The sequence below is a fragment of the Chrysemys picta genome, chromosome 1 (genome assembly GCF_011386835.1).
Source record: "Chrysemys picta bellii isolate R12L10 chromosome 1, ASM1138683v2, whole genome shotgun sequence".
NCBI classification, from domain to species: domain Eukaryota; kingdom Metazoa; phylum Chordata; order Testudines; family Emydidae; genus Chrysemys; species Chrysemys picta.
Window position 1 is genome coordinate 107,704,971 of NC_088791.1, and position 19,972 is coordinate 107,724,942.

General features: G+C 41.4%; 1 protein-coding gene across 3 annotated transcripts in view; it reads right to left on the minus strand.

Moving 5' to 3' along the window:
* The window catches only part of LOC101945756 (uncharacterized), a 63,512-nt gene that overhangs the window by 43,027 nt on the left and 513 nt on the right, over positions 1–19,972 (minus strand). For 2 of the 3 annotated variants that reach the window (XM_065566112.1, XM_005303081.4), the window contains exons 1-8: positions 16,435–16,559; positions 15,834–15,923; positions 9,717–9,817; positions 8,297–8,483; positions 7,125–7,553; positions 5,976–6,028; positions 4,689–4,828; positions 345–486 (exon numbers count right to left, since the gene is read on the minus strand). In XM_065566112.1, coding sequence (XP_065422184.1) covers positions 345–486; positions 4,689–4,828; positions 5,976–6,028; positions 7,125–7,553; positions 8,297–8,483; positions 9,717–9,817; positions 15,834–15,843 — 1,062 coding nt within the window. In that variant the 5' untranslated portion in view covers positions 15,844–15,923; positions 16,435–16,559. Of the gene's footprint in view, positions 1–344; positions 487–4,688; positions 4,829–5,975; positions 6,029–7,124; positions 7,554–8,296; positions 8,484–9,716; positions 9,818–15,833; positions 15,924–16,434; positions 16,560–19,972 lie in introns of those variants that run through there. The other variant, XM_042850106.2, reaches the window with a different exon arrangement.

Genomic DNA, 19,972 nt, shown 5'->3' on the forward strand with positions numbered 1-19,972 from the left:
CTCTGGGCTGGGGGTGCAGGCTCTGGGGTGGGGCCGGAAATGAGGGGTTTGGAGAGTGTCCTAGAATATAGCATTTACTCCCTTTTTGGCTCCAGAAAAGTCTGGATTTAAAGGCTTTCAGGGCACAGTGAAAGCCATATTGTTTTATAATTTGTATAATTATGAATGTTTAGTATGTTGAAGGTGTTTTATATAGTGGAGATTCCTCTACTACATGATGCAGGCATGTACAAATGCTTAGGATTTTTTAAATTGAGTACGTTGATCATAAACTATAGCACTGAACAGCAAATGAATGTATAAATAAATAATTACAATAAGGTAATTGCATTGCATTAGCTTACTTGTTGGTTTGATGATGATTGTGATGATTCTTGTACGGAAACAATTTTCTTTATGCCCACAAACTGTATATAGTTCTGACATTCAGAGCAGGGCGGTTTCGTGCAATAAAGAACATCATTCTCTTCTATTTTTTTTCTGGATCTGAAAAAAAAAAAGTAGCAGCATTTATTTTCTGCAAAAGCAAAACAAGAGATCATGGTGAGGTATCCCTCAAATAAATCCTAGGACTTTCCCTGAAGAACCGTATTTATTGTTAGTTCTCTCTGTCCCAGATTTCCCATCTCACTTTATTTCTGCCTTTGAGCTTCTCATCATTATACATACACATGTGCACTTATTATTTACAAAAGTAAAGTATTTATGTCTTAACTGAAATCATTCCAGTCTTGTTGGAGTACTCTGTCTTTCCTCTACAGAGAAAATGGCCATAAACTGGCTGCTAGGCCAGTTATAACTACCATCTTTCCCTCAACTGCTGTATGTATAGTCTTCTTGTACTCTCAGGGTATGTCTATACTTACCTCCGGGTTCGGCGGTAAGCAATCCATCTTCTGGGATAGATTTATCGCGTCTTGTCTAGATGCGATAAATCGATCCCGGAAGTGCTCGCCGTCGACACCGGTACTCCTGCTCCGTGAGAGGAGTATGCGGAGTCGACGGGGGAGCTTGCCTGCCGCGTGTGGACCTTGTAGTTCGAACTAAGATACTTCGACTTCAGCTACGTTATTCACGTAGCTGAAGTTGCGTATCTTAGTTCGAACTGGGGGGTTAGTGTGGACCAGCCCTTAGTGTGCTCTCAGCTGTGAATCAAGAGTAACTCCACTGAAAATGGAGCTGGAGCAATGTAGTCTAGTGGAAGGGAAGCCAGGAAATTTGGATTTTAGTCCTGGTCCTAACACTGCTTCCCTTTGTGGTCTTGGGTAAGTCACAAAACCTCTATGTGTACTAGTTTCCATATCTGTAAAATGAGGATAATATCTGCCTTCTTCACAGGAATGTTATGGATTAATTAATTAATGCCCCAAAATAATTTTTAACAGTTATATGCTAAGTATTATTAATGGTAATTACAATATTCAGTGTAAAACAGGTGTGAGTTTGCAATCAGGCTCGTACTGCAGTACTGGGAATATTGTTATTTAATTTTTGCATATTTTAAAGGAATGTGAAAATTAAATGACAGTGAATATTTCCAGCCTGGTCAGGGAATGCTGTAGGTTGGAGAGGAAAGAGCAGTCTGCTGGACTCAGGGGTACTAGCTAGAAGAAAAGATTTACTCACCTTCTGCAGTAACTGTGGCTCTTCAAGATGTGTGTCCCTATGTGTGCTCCACTTCAGGCGCATATGCACCTTTCAAGCCCCTGATCGAAGATTTTCTGTAATTAGTGTCCGCTCAGACCATGCATACTATACAACCTCATGCCACGCTCAAAGGGTACAGAGGGCTGCACAGGTGAACCACCCTCATGTCCTTCTCTATCCCAACATGCAACAAGAATAGTCTGCAGCAGAGGGGAAGGAGGGCAGGTAGTGGAGCACCCATAGGGACACACATCTTGAAGAACCACAGTTACCGCACAAGGTGAGTAGCCTTTTCTTCTTCTTTGAGTAGTGTCCCTATGAGTGCTCCACTTCAGGTGACTCCTGAGCAGTATTCTCACAGGAAGCTTCAGAATCAAGTCCAACACTGAAGACAACAGAACACAACCAAGTTCTGCATCAAATCTGATGGTGTGGACCAAGGCATAGTGTTTAGTAAAGGTGTGCACTGAAACCCACGTAGCAGCTCTGCATATCTGAGGCACTTGGATGTTTTTGAGTCACACTGTGGAAGTTGCTTGTGATCTGGTGGAGTATGCTGTAATCCTTTGAGGAGGCAAAACACCAGCTGCACTATAATAAGCAGCAATACACCCAGAGATCCATCTCAACAGACTCTGTGAAGAGATCATAGATTCTTTTGATCCTTCCACAATGGAGACAAAGTGTCTTGGTGATTTCCAAAACTGCATGGTCCTATCCAGATAAAAGGTCAATGCCTGTCTAACATACGAAGGGAAGTCTCCCATGGAGATTTATTATTTAAGCTGCCTTACATCAACCTAACTGTGTAGTGTAGACCAGGGCTAAGTCTTTGCTGCTATCAAGGACTGGTTCAGGAGGACCTATTACTCAGCCAGTAACAGCTTGGACAAACATTGGTTTGGAGCCCACAGGTGTCAGGGCTGAAGGTATGTGCTTCGATGTTGTCAGTACCAATGCGAAAAGGCACCGTTGATAAGTCTGAAATAGATGGTCCCAATCTGGAGGCAGATTGTAGCAGGGTCCTGCCAGTGCCACGCTTCTCCAAAGGGCTCCACAATCTGGTACCGGAAGAAGTCTTTAGCCTCCATAGGACCGAGTTGAGAGGCTGAAGCCTCCGACACTGTAAACCTTCTTGAGAGCTACTCCTTGTGGTGAGAGACTGAGTGCCTCTTGTTCAGACCCTTCCTTGAGTCCTCTGAGCTCCTCCCCTTCTTAGACAAGACCTTAGCCGAAGTCGAAGGAGCACTGGATCTGTCTGGAGATAAATGTATGGGGAGGGAGTCTCCTGACCTGACTTGGAAGCAGGTCAAAGGGAGTGCTCCATCAGCAGCAGCTTCAGTTTGATCTCCTGATTCTTCCAAGCTCTAGATTTTAGAACCAGGCAAAAGTTACACTTCTGGGAGTTGTCAGTTCTGGGCGCCAAATTTCAGAAAAGATGTGGACAAATTGGAGAAAGTCCAGAGAAGAGCAACAAAAATGATTAAAAGTCTAGAAAATATGACCTACGAAGGAAGATTGAAAAAATTGGGTTTGTTTAGTCTGAAGAAAAGAAGACTGAGAGGGAACAGGATAACAGTTTACAAGTACATTAAAAAGGCTGTTACAAGGAGGAGGGAGAAAAATTGTTCTCCTTAACCTCTGAGGATAGGACAAGAAGAAATGGGCTTAAATTGCAGCAAGAGCAGTTTAGGTTGGACATGAGGAAAAACTTCCTAACTATCAGGGTGGTTAAGGACTGGAATAAATTGCCTAGGAAGGTTGTGGAATCTCCATCATGGGAGATTTTTAAAAGCAGGTTAGACAAACAGGTGTCAGGGATGGTCTAGATAATACTTAGTCCTGCAATGAGTGCAGGGGATGGGACTAGATGACCTCTTGAGGTCCCTTCCAGTCCTACGATTCTATGTCTATGGTGTTAGAATCTCCTAAGCAACAGATACCTGTACAGTGGCTGTCACTGATCTTGAGAGCCTCCTGATGAGAGAGGAAGCGTTTGAAACACTAAAGTAACTAAATAACTACAAAACACACTGAGACACACATGAGGCAGAAACGCTAGAGCTCCTTCTCAGGCCAAGGTGGTAGAAAAGGAACTGAGGGTGGTTCACCCGCGCAACCCTATATACCTTTGAAGCATGGCATGAGGTTGTATAGAGTGTACACATGGGCTGAACGGACACTGCTAATGGAAAATCTCCTATCAAGGGCAGGAGTGGCACATGCACACCTGAAGTGGAACACCTATAGGGAAACTACTCAAAGAAGTGTCTGTTTTGAAGGGCAGGAAAGTTCTGTAATTCTAGTGTATCTGAACCTCAGCTAGTCTTAATCTGCTCCAAACACAGCTTCTTGCCTATTGCTAAGGCAGTGGCAATGCCAGCCAAAGCATCTTCTCTCCTTCTTCTCCAGTACCACAGTTAAGTGCCTGCACAAGGAACAGTGCCATTTGCTTGTTGCTAGGCAATGGAAGCAGAGCATTTTCATCCCAAAATGGCCAATCTCTGCTATCAACAAAGTAGATAGTAGCAGTGCTGCACTCATCAGCTCCCCACACATACAGATGTAAATAACTCACCAGCCACTACCATTGCCACCAGCATCCTCAAGGCAACCCACCTCCCACTATTGTTGCTGTCCTAAGGATCAGCTGATGCTGTCAGGTAAATCTTTCAAAAGGTGCTTGGAGTTTCATGTTGTGGGGAGGAGGTAGGCATGTAGGCATGTTGGGTAACTATTCCTGAATAGTGGAACAGTGAGGTTTTATGGTGAAAATTTTGTGAAAAAGCCTTTGTTAAAATGTTGATAGCATATTACTGTGCTTAGAGGTGTAGAATATTAGTAGTCCTAGCGGGAGATAAATTACTGGGCAGACACCAGGTGAGGTGGTCAAAGGTGCATGCTGAATGCAATTTATATCATGGCTTCACAATTAATCACATGGATATTACAACTGCATTGATATATAGCATCATAAGGAATTTATGTAAAACCACAGAATTACTTCTAAACAAATAATAAATAATAATAATAACAATAACCTGAAAAGTAGAGCATTTGCTTCAGCATGGATAAGGACTGGTCCTTTTGCTGTTCCTGACTCTTTTTTGACGTCTCTACCTGCACAAGGCAGGTTTGCAAATATTGCACCAATAGGGTATCCATTATAACCTGCCCCAAACTAAGAAAAAAAATTAGTAGAACCTAACAGAGCTGTAAGATAACAAGAATGACTAAGAAAAATAAGACACATATCACTGTAGTTTAAGTAAAGATAAATACAATACATGACATTTCCCTTTTTTAGACACACACACACAATGTCCATGTTTGAGAAAAGTTTGTAATATACAATAGTTACATCACTTTTACTTTTCAGGGATTTTTCTACTCCCATACTCAGTCACTGCCTACTATCACATATATACATCAGTCTAAGAGCCCTATAATGAATGTAATATACACTATTTTGTATATTTTAATGTACTGCTTCCCAAAGTTTTGAGGCAATTTTTCCAATTTACCAGACTAAAATATCTCAACTGCACCAGCAAATAACCTTCTCACCCTCACTATCCCATTCAAAACCACCAGCTACTATGCATACTTTTTCCTGTATCCAGTGACCTCAAAATTCCTACACCATCAGAATATCTTTCCCTCCCTTAAGAATATAGTTATGGCCAGCTTCTTTGCTGGGCTATGGTGAATCACTTGTCTGGATTTCAATGATAAAATGTTATCATTATTGTTACTGTGTTTATAGTTAAGTGATTAGGAGCTAGCCTTCTGAGGGAAAGGAGGCTGGAAGTGAAATCCAGACTATCAGAGGAGGAAGGTGCCAGGAATTGATAGCTGCAATTACACAAAAAAAAGGTGTGTTTCTTTAAATGAACTGTACGTGATGTTCTAAAAACTTTAGGTGTTTTAATAAGTATTTTTAAGTTTTCAAAAAGGTGAGAAAGATACAAGGCCAGATTCTGATTCAGTTACCTTGATGTAAAATGAAGTCTACTGTAACTAAGATTAGATTAAAATCTCGTCTCCAATGCCCAATGATAGGGTATGCATTATCGTTATGTTACAGAAGTGGTTGAGAGTGCAGCCAAAAAGCCCTGTGCTCCTATGGGGTATTGTACCTTATACATTTTATTAAGTGCTAAATACTGAAGGCATTATCTAGCTGTAAGGTAGATACATTAATGGAGCAATGACCAGCCAGGTAACAGTGGCAAAAGCTGGAAGTACCAGTACTAGTGTACTTATTAGCTAATGCACTGGAGAGAGTGAACAATAAAGAAAGTGCATGAAACATTTGCCATACTTACAAAATATCCATTCTGACTGTATAATATGCAACCCACACCTCGATCTGGATCATCTTTTATAAGAAAAAGAGCATTTTATATCACTTTAGTGGTTAGACTTTAAATATTATATTGTGGTTTAAGGTGTCATGCTTTAGAATATTGAAACAGAATGTATAAGTAGATTGATCTGTCTAAACTACACAAGTACCCCTACACTATATTAATACGTTATCTAGACAGCAACATATACACTGTTATTATGAAAAGGGATTATTATAATCAGATACAAAGAAAAGCATATTTCATCACAACACAACAATCCAATGTAAAGTTTTTCCTTGATTAGTAATCTCAAAATATAAACACAATACAAAACCCTGAAAATGGAACATAAAACGTTTTATGTACACATTAATTGGGTATGGTGATGAACTCCAAATGCAAGGCCACTTACATACATAGTTTTACCATAAACAGACAATTTTATACACTTTTCCTGGTAAACTATAAATGCAAAAGAAGAACGAGCAATTATAAGTACTTTACCAAAAAATGTGTCAGTTGATAAATATATTAACTGATCGTTTTCATTTGACATTATCACAAGAAAATATTCAGAGGCCAAAATCATGAAAATAAAATATATCTAAATATAAACATTCACACATACACCAATCCAGGGAGTCAGAATTACGTGATGAAATATGCACTTCTTTGTTCTTGATACAAAACTTTTGTTTATGTTTATTAGATGGACATTGTAAGATTTACTTATCATTTCCTTGCTTTTAATTGCTTAGATTTTATAAATGATATTAGATAAGGACATGGTTGTCACTTAGTAACCTTCATTGTTTTTAAACAAACCTTTTTGGGTTTGAAATATGATAGTGTGATTCAAAATAACTTGTTGCAATTTCACTTGCACTGATTTGAGTTTAAATCTATTTTGATTCAAATGTAGTACTGGATATGATTTCAATAAACATATCTACTTATTTAAATGAAAAAAATATTTATTTAGATCCTGGGTGAGGAAAGCATACCAATTCCTTTGTTATCAACATGAGTTATGAAATATTTGGCTTAGCTCTAGCTAAATTTATTAGGAAAAAATACCTGGTTTTCATATTTGTTTGCTATTTTTTCTATTTTCAGTATACTTACCAGATCTTGCTGCTAAAAGATAACAAAGCTGCAATGCATGTGTGTGCATTTTTTCCACATCAATCTTTTCTTTTTTTTCAAATTTTCCATGGGGACAATGCAGTAAACAATCAAGGCAACACAATGAATTCTTCATCTGCTCTGCACATATCCTTATATGTCCTTGCATATTAAGCAATGAACTATTTTTTCCCATGTCTTTAGGGACAGCCTCAGCATAATGGGAACTGCATTCTGTGCACTTGTATATTTTGATTCTAGATGAAATCTTAAATACAGTGTCAGAGTCTGTTATTGGTAGAAAAACACTGCTACTTATATTACTTCTGAGGAACATTTGGTCAACTTGCTTGAGATCTTCCTCAACTGCTGAATCTTCCCCTTTTAGTTCTGGAGACATTGGCCAGTAATAGACTGAAGAAACTGATCCTAAAGATGAAAATTTAGACTGATTTACAATACAATTCAACCAGACAGGATCATTAATGCCTACATTTCTTGATAACAATGGTTGGCCTAATTCTCTGTTGCAGTGCAGCCAGTGTGTGCAACACCATTGGTGCATTCTAGTGTCAAAAATGTAACTGTCCACAGAGAATATCCCCACCCCAGTACAGAGGGCTCCCTGGATGCTGTAGAATCACTGTAACAGCTACTATCACACCCCTCATGCCTGAGGCCAGTAAAGAGACCATGGTTCAGAAAAGGAGCCGGGGCCAGGTTAGCCCCACACCCAGCTGCTCTAACTTTTGCTAGGGGCTGGCCTGGTGCCCAGCCAGCCCAGCAGTCGGAGTGCATAAAAGCAAGCTTTGCACCACCAACTTGAGCTGCAGCATGTGGTCCTTGAGAACAGGGGAGCCGAAAACTGAGAGTTATATATTTTTGGACCTGCTTCGTAAGTGGATCCTGACACAAGCTCACATTACATGACATGAGAACTACAATTTATGACCCTAGCCTGCAAATCCTTCCCAGGCAAGTAGTTTCACTGATTTCAAAGGGACTACTTACATGAATAAAAGACTACTTGTGAGAGTCAGGATTTGCAGGATTGAGCTCCATATGATAACATGATTTTTTCAAACTGGATATTGAGTATGGGCTTATTTCTGACCTCCTTACTCATAAAAAGCTCCCACTGACTTCAATGGGTTGGTCAGTTTATTATTTACCTTGAATGAGAAATGTAGTACAGGTGGAGCAGGGTTTCCTGGACAAATACACAGTGCAGTTACTCAAAGAACAGGGAACATTCAGCACGACATGTTGCACAGCATGTAAGTTTTCTCTGGAGCAGCTCATTGCTACCACTTTGTGTATTTTGTCTGACTCACACACAACAATCCCAGTTTTATTGAACTGAAAGAAAACAATGTGACTTACTATTTGTCTGCAAATTTTATTTTACAAACACCTACATTTTAAAACACAGCTTCAATGTATTACAGATTTGGCTACATTGATTTTAAGTACATTGATTCTTCATCCTAATAACCTTTGGCTCTTAATTTGTCTTTCTGCTTTATCAGTCAGATGAATATTTACTTGTTCATTATTCTTATTAATTCACTATCTTTATATGCGTATGCTGTTTCTGAATGGACCCAATCAGTCTCCCTTTGAAGTCACTGGTGAAACTCCAAGTGACTTCAAGCAAGCAAGATCAACCCATAGTTTTCTAAAACACCCTCAAGTGAAATTTATGAGCAAGAAAAAGGAAGCATGACTTTGTGAGGGGTCTAAATCATTTCTGTCAGGATCTTTTGTCAGCATTACATTAGCTGTGATGGATACAGTAAGGCAGAGAGACATCAGTGCTACTGATTAGATTGCAAGCTTTTTGGATGAGAAACTATGTCCATGTATAATGATATGTTTATACAGTGCCCAGCACAATAAGGACCTAATCCTTCTGGGTGGCTTTGGATTCAAATAATAGATAATATTATCTGACAAAGCTTTCTTATGAAGTTAGCGTATAAATTAAGCTCAAACAAATTCACTCTTAAACGTAAAATTCTAGTCTTCTCTGTGGAGGCAGTAACTGGAATAATCTACCCTAGGGGGTTTCACATGTTATTCAATTATCTTAAAGAACAGTAGCATACTAGTTAATCTGGCCCATTATGCACAGGAAGGATGGAAAGTGATCAATAACAACAATAATATTTAACACATAAAATGTTTTGCATTTTAAAATCTCTGTACAGTATGAATTAATCTCCAAAGCTCCCCTGGGAAGTAGGCAAGTAAGCATTACTATCCCCAATTAACAGATAGGAAAACTAAAACAGAAGACTTGTATACACTAGCCTTTTTCCAGAAATCTCCCACTGTCATACTACCTACCATCAGGTAGGTTAAGAATTATGGTATATTGATATGATATAGTGGCTGTGAATGATCACATCTCAGCTGTTATCTAATCAGGGAACTGAGCTCTTTATGTAACTATTCATCTGCTTACTGACTGAAAACTAAACAGTATTGATTACTGTTGGTACCTATTAATTGATATTATCAGTGATTTTAAGGGTTCATCCCCTTCTATTGGAAAGAAACACCTCTTCACAGTGACATCTCATTACATACCTTTTCAGATGGGCTAACACACATTGGAGAATTCTCCATATGAAGGGCTAGAAACATACACAAGTCTTTTTTATTTCCTAAACGTGTGGCAATCTTGTAACCTACATAGTTTCAAAGAAAGAAAAAGACATATTCAATAGACATATTCAAAAAGAGCCCCAATCCATGTTGTTAAAAACAGTCAACTGTTGTAATGCAGGTAATTTACTGAGCATCTATCATGAAAAAAAAACATTTTGGGTGAAAACTTGGCACCACTGAAGTAAATGGGGCTAAGATTTAACCCTTGGGCACCTTCTAACTATAAGGACAGTTAAGCTCTGGAACAGGCTTCTGTGACGCTGGCAGACCAGGTGCCAGCTCTTGCCAAGGCCCCTAGACATCACAGAACACTGACAAATGCATAGCTGGAAACCATTCTGGTTCACCTGTGTGTTAGCATTGTTACAACAGATGTTAAGTTTATAAGAATGTGTTTAGTGGAATGCTTGTGAGTTGCTGCGTGCATTAACCTCACTTATAGTATGTGTATCCCTTGTTATAAGGTAATATCAAAGTGTTTGCTTTGTACTACAAAAGTGTTTGCTATGAAAACTGAACCCCCCCTTACACCCCCCACCCTAGTCAGGAGAGAAGATTTACCAAGTGTGAAATACTAGTTTACCATAAGAGGTATCATTTTCTCCCCAACAAAACAAGGCCTAGCGACAGCAGACAAACCACTGTGGAACACCAGTGGATGAATCACTTTGTTGATTGCTTCCCCCACACCCATGAAGTGGATACATGCACAAACCCTCCTCCCATCACAGCTTGAATGCTGTGGGAAGGGAATAAAAATCCCTGTTAAGGAGAAATTGTTATGACTATGCTGCTTGGAATTTGGAGAGGGCCATAATTCTAATAATCAAGGGATTCCCCCAGCTGCTTAGCTTGGGTTAGTCCTAAAGGACATATTGAGCTTGTGCATTACAGCAGCTACTATTATCCTTTGAAACCTAAGACAGTAACTCATTTGTGTATGTATATTTACCTGCTTTAACCTTGTAGACCAGCGTTTCTCAAACTGGGGTCCATGGACCCCTTGGAGGTCCCCGAGGGTACAGGCGGTCCGCAGGCCCTGATGATCAACTCCTTCCTCTTCCTCCCTCAACTCCTCCCCCTCCCTCCCAGCGCCTCCTGCATGCTAAAAGTCCGGTGGCGCAGCGGGGCTAAGGCAGGCTTCCTACCTGTCCTGGCCCAGCACTGCTCCCGGAAGCAGCCAGCATGTCCCTGGGGTGGAGGAGGAGGAGGAGGGGGTCTCCGCGCACTGCCCCCACCCCAAGCACCGACTCCGCAGCTCCCATTGGCCAGGAACTACGGCCAATAGAAGCTGCGGGGGCAGAGCCTGCGGGCAGGGTCAGCATGCGGAGACCCCCTGGCCCCCCGCTTAGGAACTGCTGCCAGACGGATGTGCAGGTCGCTTTTGGGGCCTCTCGAGGTAAGTGCTGCCTATCTGGAGTCTGCACCCTGCACCCATTCCCATACCCAAACTCCCTCCCAGACCCCACACCCTGCACCCCCTCCCACACCCAAACTCCCTCCCAGAACCCACACCCTGCACTCCCTCCCACACCCAAACTCCCTCCCAGAACCCACACCCTGCACTCCCTCCCACTCCCAAACTCCCTCCCAGAACCCACACCCCCTCCTGCAACCAAACTCACTCTCAGAGCCCAGAGCCCACACCCAAACTCCCTCCCAGAGCCTGCACCCCTCACTCTCTCCTGCACCCGTCACTCCCTCCTGCACCCAAACTCCCTCCCAGAGCGTGCACCCCACATCCCCTCTATGACGTTATCTGATTAAAATATGACCATGTAGATCATTGTTGCTACCACTGTTATATAATTGCAACAAATATTGTACAAAGGTTGTCAAGCAAGGTGTCTATGAAAAGGTTATGATTTGCTGAATATGATTATGCTATTTGTATGCATGTCACATTTTTGTATTTAAAGTTATGAGTATTGGCTCTATACCTGGATTTCAAATATGTTTGCTCCTGTGGCAACGCCCACAAGGTATTTACCCTGCACATCTTGAAAGGATTATTCAAGTTAAGTGGCCCATTAAAGGAACACTTAGCTCACAATGGAACACGTCTATTTACTCTTAATAGAATTTCCTGCTATGACTAACTGAAATAATGCATGGACATGTTACTTGCACATGTGACTCCAAATTCCATCTTTTACCTGTAATTTTCCACTAGCTTGTTTGAATCAATGGATTTCCCTCCACATGGCAGAAGCTATAAAAGGTGCTGGAAACTTCTCATTTTTGCCTCTTTCCTGCTCAAACCTCTGGACTATGAACTTATATTAATGGGAACATTCTAACCAAGAGACTGAGGCCCTTCCAATGATTTGGAAGCAACCAAAGACTTAACAAGCCCACAGTTTATTCCATCACTGCTACAAGCCTGAATCAAGGGACTTTGCAATTGCTGTATGTATTTGATTCCTTTAACCAATTTTAACTCTCACCTTTCTTTCTTTCTTTTTATAAATAAACCTTTAGATTTTAGATACTAAAGGATTGGCAACAACATGATTATTGGGTAATATCTGAGTGATATATTGACCTGGGAGTGTGACTGGTCCTTTGGGATCAGAAGAACACTTTGTTTGATGAAACTGGTTTTAAAGATCAGAGGGGTAGCCGTGTTAGTCTGAATCTGTAAAAAGCAACAGAGGGTCCTGTGGCACCTTTAAGACTAACAGAAGTATTGGAGCATAAGCTTTCGTGGGTGAATGCCCACTTCATCAGACGCAAGAGACTTCATCAGACTTCATCTCTTGCGTCTGATGAAGTGGGCATTCACCCATGAAAGCTTATGCTCCAATACTTCTGTTAGTCTTAAAGGTGCCACAGGACCCTCTGTTGCTTTTAAAGAATCACTCATCTTTAAGTCTAGTGTCTGGGTATTGAATCCAGGGCTGGAATACCTAAGGAAACTGCTTTTCTGACTTCTCGTTAGCCAGTGTGGTGAAACAGAAGTTTACTTGTGTTGCTGGTTTGGTATAGCTTATGGGAGAATAACCACCAATTTTGGGATGTATCTGCCCTATTTCTCAACAGTTTGTCCTGAATTTGGTATTCTCAGTTGTGATCCACGAAGGCATGCTGACACCCGCCCATACCCAAACTCCCTCCCAGAGCCTGCACCCCCCCACACCCAAACTCCCTCCCAGAGCCCGCACCTTGTACCCCCCCTGCACCCAAGCTCCCTCCCAGAGCCCTCACCACCTCCTGCACCCCAACCTCCAGCCTGCCTCAGCCTGATGAAAGTGAGTGAGAGTGGGGGAGAGCCAGCGACGGAGGGAGGGGGTATGGAGTGAGCATGGGGCGGGGCCTCAGAGAAGGGGGCAGGGCAAAGGCTGAGTGGGGTGAGGGTTTGGAGGTCCCCAAAAATTTTAAAATCAAAATGGGGGTCCTCAGGTTGCTAAAGTTTGAGAACCGCTGTTGTAGATAACTCTCTTATTTCTTTTTGTAGTTAATAAATCTTTAGTTAATTTATTACAGGATTAGCTACCTTTGGTGAGAAATCTAGGTGCAACTGACCTGGAGTAAGTGACTGGTCCTTTGGAACTGAGAGTAACCTGAATTTTGTTGTGCTTTCTGGTGTATGGGACAATCTATCACAAAGGCAGGCTTGCCTGGGTGGAGAGATAGACCAGAGTGCCCAAGGAGACTGTCTGTGACTCCATGTTATCATAGAATCATAGAGTTATAAGCGACCACGACGGTCACCTAGAGCAGTGGCTCTTAACCTTTCCAAACTACTGTACCCCTTTTCAGGAGTTTGATTTGTCTTGCGTACCCCAAGTTTCACCTCACTTAAAAACTACTTGCCTTACAAAATCAAACATAAAAATACAAAGGTGTCACAGCTCACTATTACTGAAAAATTGCTTAATTTCTTATTTTTACCATATAATTATAAAATTAATTGGAATATAAATATTGTACTTACATTTCAATGTATAGTATATAGAGCAGTATAAACAAATCATTTTCTGTTTGAAATTTTACTTTGTGCTGACTTCGCTAGCCCTTTTTATGTAGCCTGTTGTAAAACTAGGCAAATATCTAGACGAGTTGATGTGCCCTCTGGAATACCTCTGCGTATCCCAGGGGTACATGTATCCTTGGTTGATAACCACTGATCTAATCTAACCACGTTAGGGCTATTATAGTGCTTGTGGAGTTCACACTTGTTACTTGGTTTGTGAAATCTAAGTATAGAATATACAACCAATTTGAGGATTGTAGCCCTGCTTCTGGACAGTCTGCCCTGAGGTTGGCACCCATGTTGATGAGACACTCTGGGTAGCCTGACAATTTCTAAAGAAGGTTGTGTAATCCACCATTGGAGGTTTTTAAGAACAAGTTGGACAAACTCCTTTCAGGGATGGTCTAGGGGTACATCTATACTACAAGGGGGAATCGATTTAAGATACGCAAATTCAGCTACGTGAATAGCGTAGCTGAATTTGACGTATCGCAGCCGACTTACCCCGCTGTGAGGACGGCGGCAAAATCAACTTCTGCGGCTTTCTGTCGGCGGCGCTTACTCCCACCTCCACTGGTGGAGTAAGAGCGCCGATTCGGGGATCGATTGTCACGTCCCGACAGGACGCGATAAATCGATCCCCGAGAGATTGATTTCTACCCGCCGATTCAGGCGGGTAGTGTAGACCTAGCCTAGGTTTATTTGGTCCTGCGTCAGCACAGGGATTGGGACTTGCTGACCCTTCCAGCTTTTTAGTTTTGTTTTGGAGTTTTTTTGGTTTTACACAGATGTATGCAAAAAACAAACACACAGCAAAAACAAAGCCCCCAGCTTTCTTCACTACTCACCAACCAGCCTACACATTGGATGAGACAGGGGTCTTACGGAAAAAATAATGGGCCAGATCCTCAACTGATGTTAATTGGCATAACTCCACTGCCTTCAAGGATCTGTCCCAGGATATCATTGCATATGTTCAGACTGTATCATACATCATATACACAAAAGGAAAGAGTTAAGGTCATGACAACCTCAGCTTTGGTATTTGCTGAATTCTGAGTACTTCACATTACAACTTTTATATTATTTGTAACAATTTTTCTATGGAATTTCTTATATTTACCAAAACATCAATAATCCATCATGTGGGACAATTTGCTAGACATAGAATGCTCTGTTCTGCACAAGACTGATATTCACTCCACTGCATCAGTTTTACCCATTTAACTTTATAGACCAGAATGTAATTACACTGGATAAGACCAGTAGTAATGGAGTAGAGAATCAGGTCCAAGATGTGCAGCCTTGCCTCTGCTGAGGCCCAGTCACAACACTGTTGAAGTCTTTCAGATGACTTCAACAGATGTTGGATTGGGCCTTAAGTAAGTGCAATTCTGAGTACTGAGGTACACACGCCAGATATAATAAAGAATTTTAGAAAAATAATTATTAGTGATTTAATGTGTTTCACACTGGAGCAAGTGGTTGAAAATGATTTTCTATTCCACCCACCTTTTCCTTTAAATTACACTGGAAATTGATTCTTACAAATATTCCACATCTTTCATCAAACTTATCAATGGTACCTACCACTTTGTTCGTTAACTGCATAGTTCTCAGGCCTGGTGGACTATCTTTTGTTTACCATATTTTACCTATTGTAAGACCCCATATTGTATACATTGCTTTATAAATAGTAAGGCACCAGTCTTCTACTAAGAACCATGTAGGCCTGTGACCTGTGGGTCCCTTCCCATGATGTTGTACATCCCTACTATTATTTTCTCTACAGTCACCATCCACAAGTGGGCAGAAAGAAGAAGTTGTTGTGATCCTGATCTATGATTGGAGCCCCTAGGTGCTACCACAATACAAACAAGCAATAAATAAATAAAAATAGACCTGGGCTGCCACAAATTTCCTGCATGTCCATAAGCAGCTGGGATCTGCACATCAGATCTACCAGAAAGAACCCAATTGTCAAACGTGTAAATATTTTTAACTGGGCACCAGTTTCTTCTGTTAGTCAGCTCAAAATGTAAGACAAAAGAAATACAAACCCCGTTCCATGTCTGATTGTAAGGAGTCTCTTCCTTTGGAAAATATTTAAGAATTTCTTCTTTCCTTCCTCTTCCTTTCATCTGATATCACTGTGGTAAAGAAAGATTATATCATTACATCCAGAATCAAAATCATATATATATGAAAAAATATAATTTCATTGTGCTTACAAATGTATTTTAAAACCGTATAATAAACCCTTTTCCTCCATATGAATGAAAGGTACATGAACAGGAAATTTTGATATGTAATATCACAGCCTCATACTGTTTGCCGGCAAAGTAAACCTTCATAAAAATAAGAGAATTGAGCCCTTCTTTGTAATTAGATTAATTCAAACATACTATCTAGTTATTTGTAGGAGAACAATAACATTAATATTTCAACTTCTCACAGAGTACTAGAGTCACATTCAGTAAATATTGCACCATCATTTTGGTGTGTCCTCTCCATTTTCTTCTGTGTTATTAAGTCCAATTTCTACTTTTCTTTTAAGGAATTGTTTACTATTGGTGACTGAAAGAAACTGTACTTTGTGTATTCTAAACACCTAAATAAAAAGCCATTTAATATCACAGAGTAAATGTATGCTTTTCTTACCTGTTTCTCTATTACCAAGAGCATTTGCTTCACAGAGATTTAAAAGGCTTTTAAAGAGCAGAAGTGAAACTAAAAAGCTACTTTCAGTTCATTTGTCTGTCGTGATCACAAGCTATTTCCTGTTGACGTTGTAATAGCTCAATCCGGTTTCATATTGCTGTGTGTACTATTTAAAATACACAGTGTTTATTAAACAAGATTAATTCTCTGAAATAATGGAAATTGACCAGACTAGTGTAGAGTATGAAGATCAGCTCCAAAAATGCCCTTTGAAATGATGAACCAGAGGGCGCTTTATTTTGTATTTTGCCCATCTCTAGCAAAAAAAATATGTTCCCCCTTTTTAATCTTAATTTGCAAGTGAATAGCTACTGGCTTCTGATTATGGAGTGATGTATTGGAGAGCAGGGGCAGCGAATCGTACGGGCCCGTGGTGCCCAGGCTCTAGCGAATTCAGGGCCCGGGGGACCCGGCTCCACCAATGTTCGGGGCCAGGTCTCTCCCCCGGCCCTGCCTGCTGTCCCCGCCCACCTCCCCTGGACATCCCTGCCTGCCCTGGGCAGTGGGCGGCTGTCCCCTGAAGCTCCTCGCTGTGCTGCCACAGCCGGCTTCAAGGAAGCGGCGCAGGGGGCAGGCTGAGGCGGCGGCTGCTGTGCCTGCAGAGGAAGGTGGGGAGGAGGCGCATGGCAGCCTCCACCCTCCTACCCCCCAGCAGGCGACTCCTGGCTGGACCCCCTGAGCAGCAGCCTGGGGCGGCCTGGGTGAGTGTCGTGCCAGGGGGCCAGAGGGGGCCCCCCTGCCCTGGAGCTAGCTGCTGCTGGTGGGGAGAGGGCTGGGGGGAGTCCTCCTCACTGGCCCCCAGCCCCATGGCAGCCCAAACTACACCCCAAACTCCTCATCCCGGGCCTACCCCCATGCCCTGCACACCCTCCCGCAACCCAACCCTCCTTGCCAGCCCAGAGCCTGCACCCAAACCCCCTCCTGCACCCAGAACCCCAACCCCCCTCCCACACCCTCTCCTGTACCCCAACCCTCTGTCCCAGCGCACAGCCCACACTCCTTTCCAGAGCCCGCACCCAAACTCTCCCAGAGCCTGCACCCCAAACCCCCTCCTGCACTCAAACTCCCTCTCAGAGCCCACATCCCTCCTGCATCCCAACCTCCTGCCCCACCCCAGAGCCAGCACCCAAACCCCCTCCCAGAGCCCACACCCAGCACCCAAACTCCCTCCCAGAGCCTTAGGCAGGTGGGGGCAGGGCGGGACTTGGACCCATTCTGGGCACCACCAAAAATTATACAAACCTGCCCCCCCTGCTGGAGAGGGCTTTTAAGGCTGGCAGGGGCCCCCTGTTAAAATCCCACCATCAAATTGAAGAGATAATTGGGATGTTTTTCTTGACTGCCTCTGAACTTCAGTCCCCATCTGACTACTGAGAAATCCTCTCTGACAAAAAATGTATTATACATTAAAATTATATCTGAAGAGCATTGCCTAAGGAAAACACCAACTTGCACCAGGAGCAAGTGTGTGGTATTATTCCTAAAAGGTCTGCACTATCTTCATCATAAGGATAGGTACATTAGTTCTTTAAAACTGTAGCAGGAAGTTGCCAAGAGGAAGAATGAAAAAAGAAGTTCTACACTGAAGCAGAAACAAGGTAGCTTTAGGAATAATACTGTTTTTCCTATTCTAATTAATTTCCTTGTTCAGTGTTAGAACACAGTGACTCATTGTGTTATTCTTTTTCATTGTGAAAACGTGTTATCACAAGTTGCCTTATTTTAAACCAGCAATAGAACTAGGCAAAAAACTGGGGAAATATTTTGAAAAACCAATTCAAATTTGTTTGTGAAAAAATGTTTATTGAACTTTCAAACTTTTGAAAAATGTTAACAAGCCCTACCTAACCAGCATAAGGAAAAAGACAAGTCAATACCAAAGTTCAGCCTTTAATAAAATGTTCAGTTTGATAAGCCCACAGAATGACTTGAGGGGATGGAGTATGTTACCTGATTCAGACCTGCCATAAAGCTTACCATAGAGCATAGCAAAGTGCAGTTCAGTTCATTAATTCATGTAACTGGTAGTGCAGACAAAAAAAAATTATAAATCCTTTGCCTTCACTCAGAAAAGAGATTAAGAATAATTACATTCTTTAAAAGTCTGATAAGCATTCCATTCCACATATGTAATATATGAATGGAATTGCTTTTACCAAAGAGGTGCCAACGCTCAGAGAAGGCATGGAAGCCTGTTTTAAGGACCTTATATATACAAATAGAGCATTGTGACTGTGGTATCCATAGGAAAGAATATCTAAGAGGCCAATTAAAAGTTTGAATTTTAAAAAGGAACTTTCACTACAATATGTTATCGTTAATGTCTGAGCTGACAAGTGGTGTAAAAATCACAGATACCTGAGTGAAATAAGTGCGAGTCACCTAGCAAGAAAGTGGCGGGTGACAGCATGGTGCAAGAAGCAAAGAAATAATTCCCATGGAAAAAAGGGAAGAACCATTACTAAAATTCCTGAGTTCCTGGGCAGAAATGTGGTAGGTGTAGAAAGAGAGAACACATGACAGAGGAAATGGAGTGGAACCAGTGGAAATGTGCAGGGAATGTAAAGAAAGGGGTATTTGGAGCATGTCGGGAAAAAAAAGCAAAGGAATCGGGAAGATAACCGAAGCAGGGATAATTGAAGCCTATTTCATGGGATTGTGTATCTAAAGATGGCACGCCAAATAGGTTTGGACTGTTAGTGAAATCCTATTACATTTAAAATTAATTCAGGAATAGAGGTGACAAAAAATGAACTCCCTAAAGCTGAAGGTTTGATTTCCTATGGAAATTGTATTGCAGTTCCACAGTCTTTTACGATGACATATTGGAAAGGATTCACGAGGCATCCCAAGGCCACAAATTACATCTAATTGCTTTTGCTTTATTAGTTTGCTGTATAACAAAAATCATTTGGTACATAAAATTGCAACATTTTTAGCACTGTTATATTTTATATTAGTACACAGAGTCTTTCCATATTTCCTTTTCAACTGATAGTCACAAATATAACTCTTTAACAACAGGTCATCATGCCCCAGTACCTCAAATGTATCATTTTATGTTGGTAAAGAATTTCACCTGCCACCCAAGGTACCTATAGAGACAGAGTCTGCAACCCCTCTGCCCTTTTCTAGGCATCAATTTAGCTAAGTACTTAATTTTAATCACTTCAATGAAGTCACTCACAAACGTTAAACTAAGCACATGCTTAAGTGCTTTGCTGAACCAGCACCATCCCATTTTGGTTACATATGGTCCAGTGAAAAAACCCTCTAGTTTCTCTTCTTCTATCCGGAGTAGAGAGTCTCATCTTGGGAAGGTTCAGCCAGAACTTGTTCCCCAATAACGACAGCCAAATCAGATTGTGGTGTCATTGAACCCAAATGTTAAGAACAAGAAGCACATGGGGGGGAAAGGTAAGTGTTTAAAACGACAGTCATTTTAACGTATGTAACTAACAACAACTGGGGCTTGAGG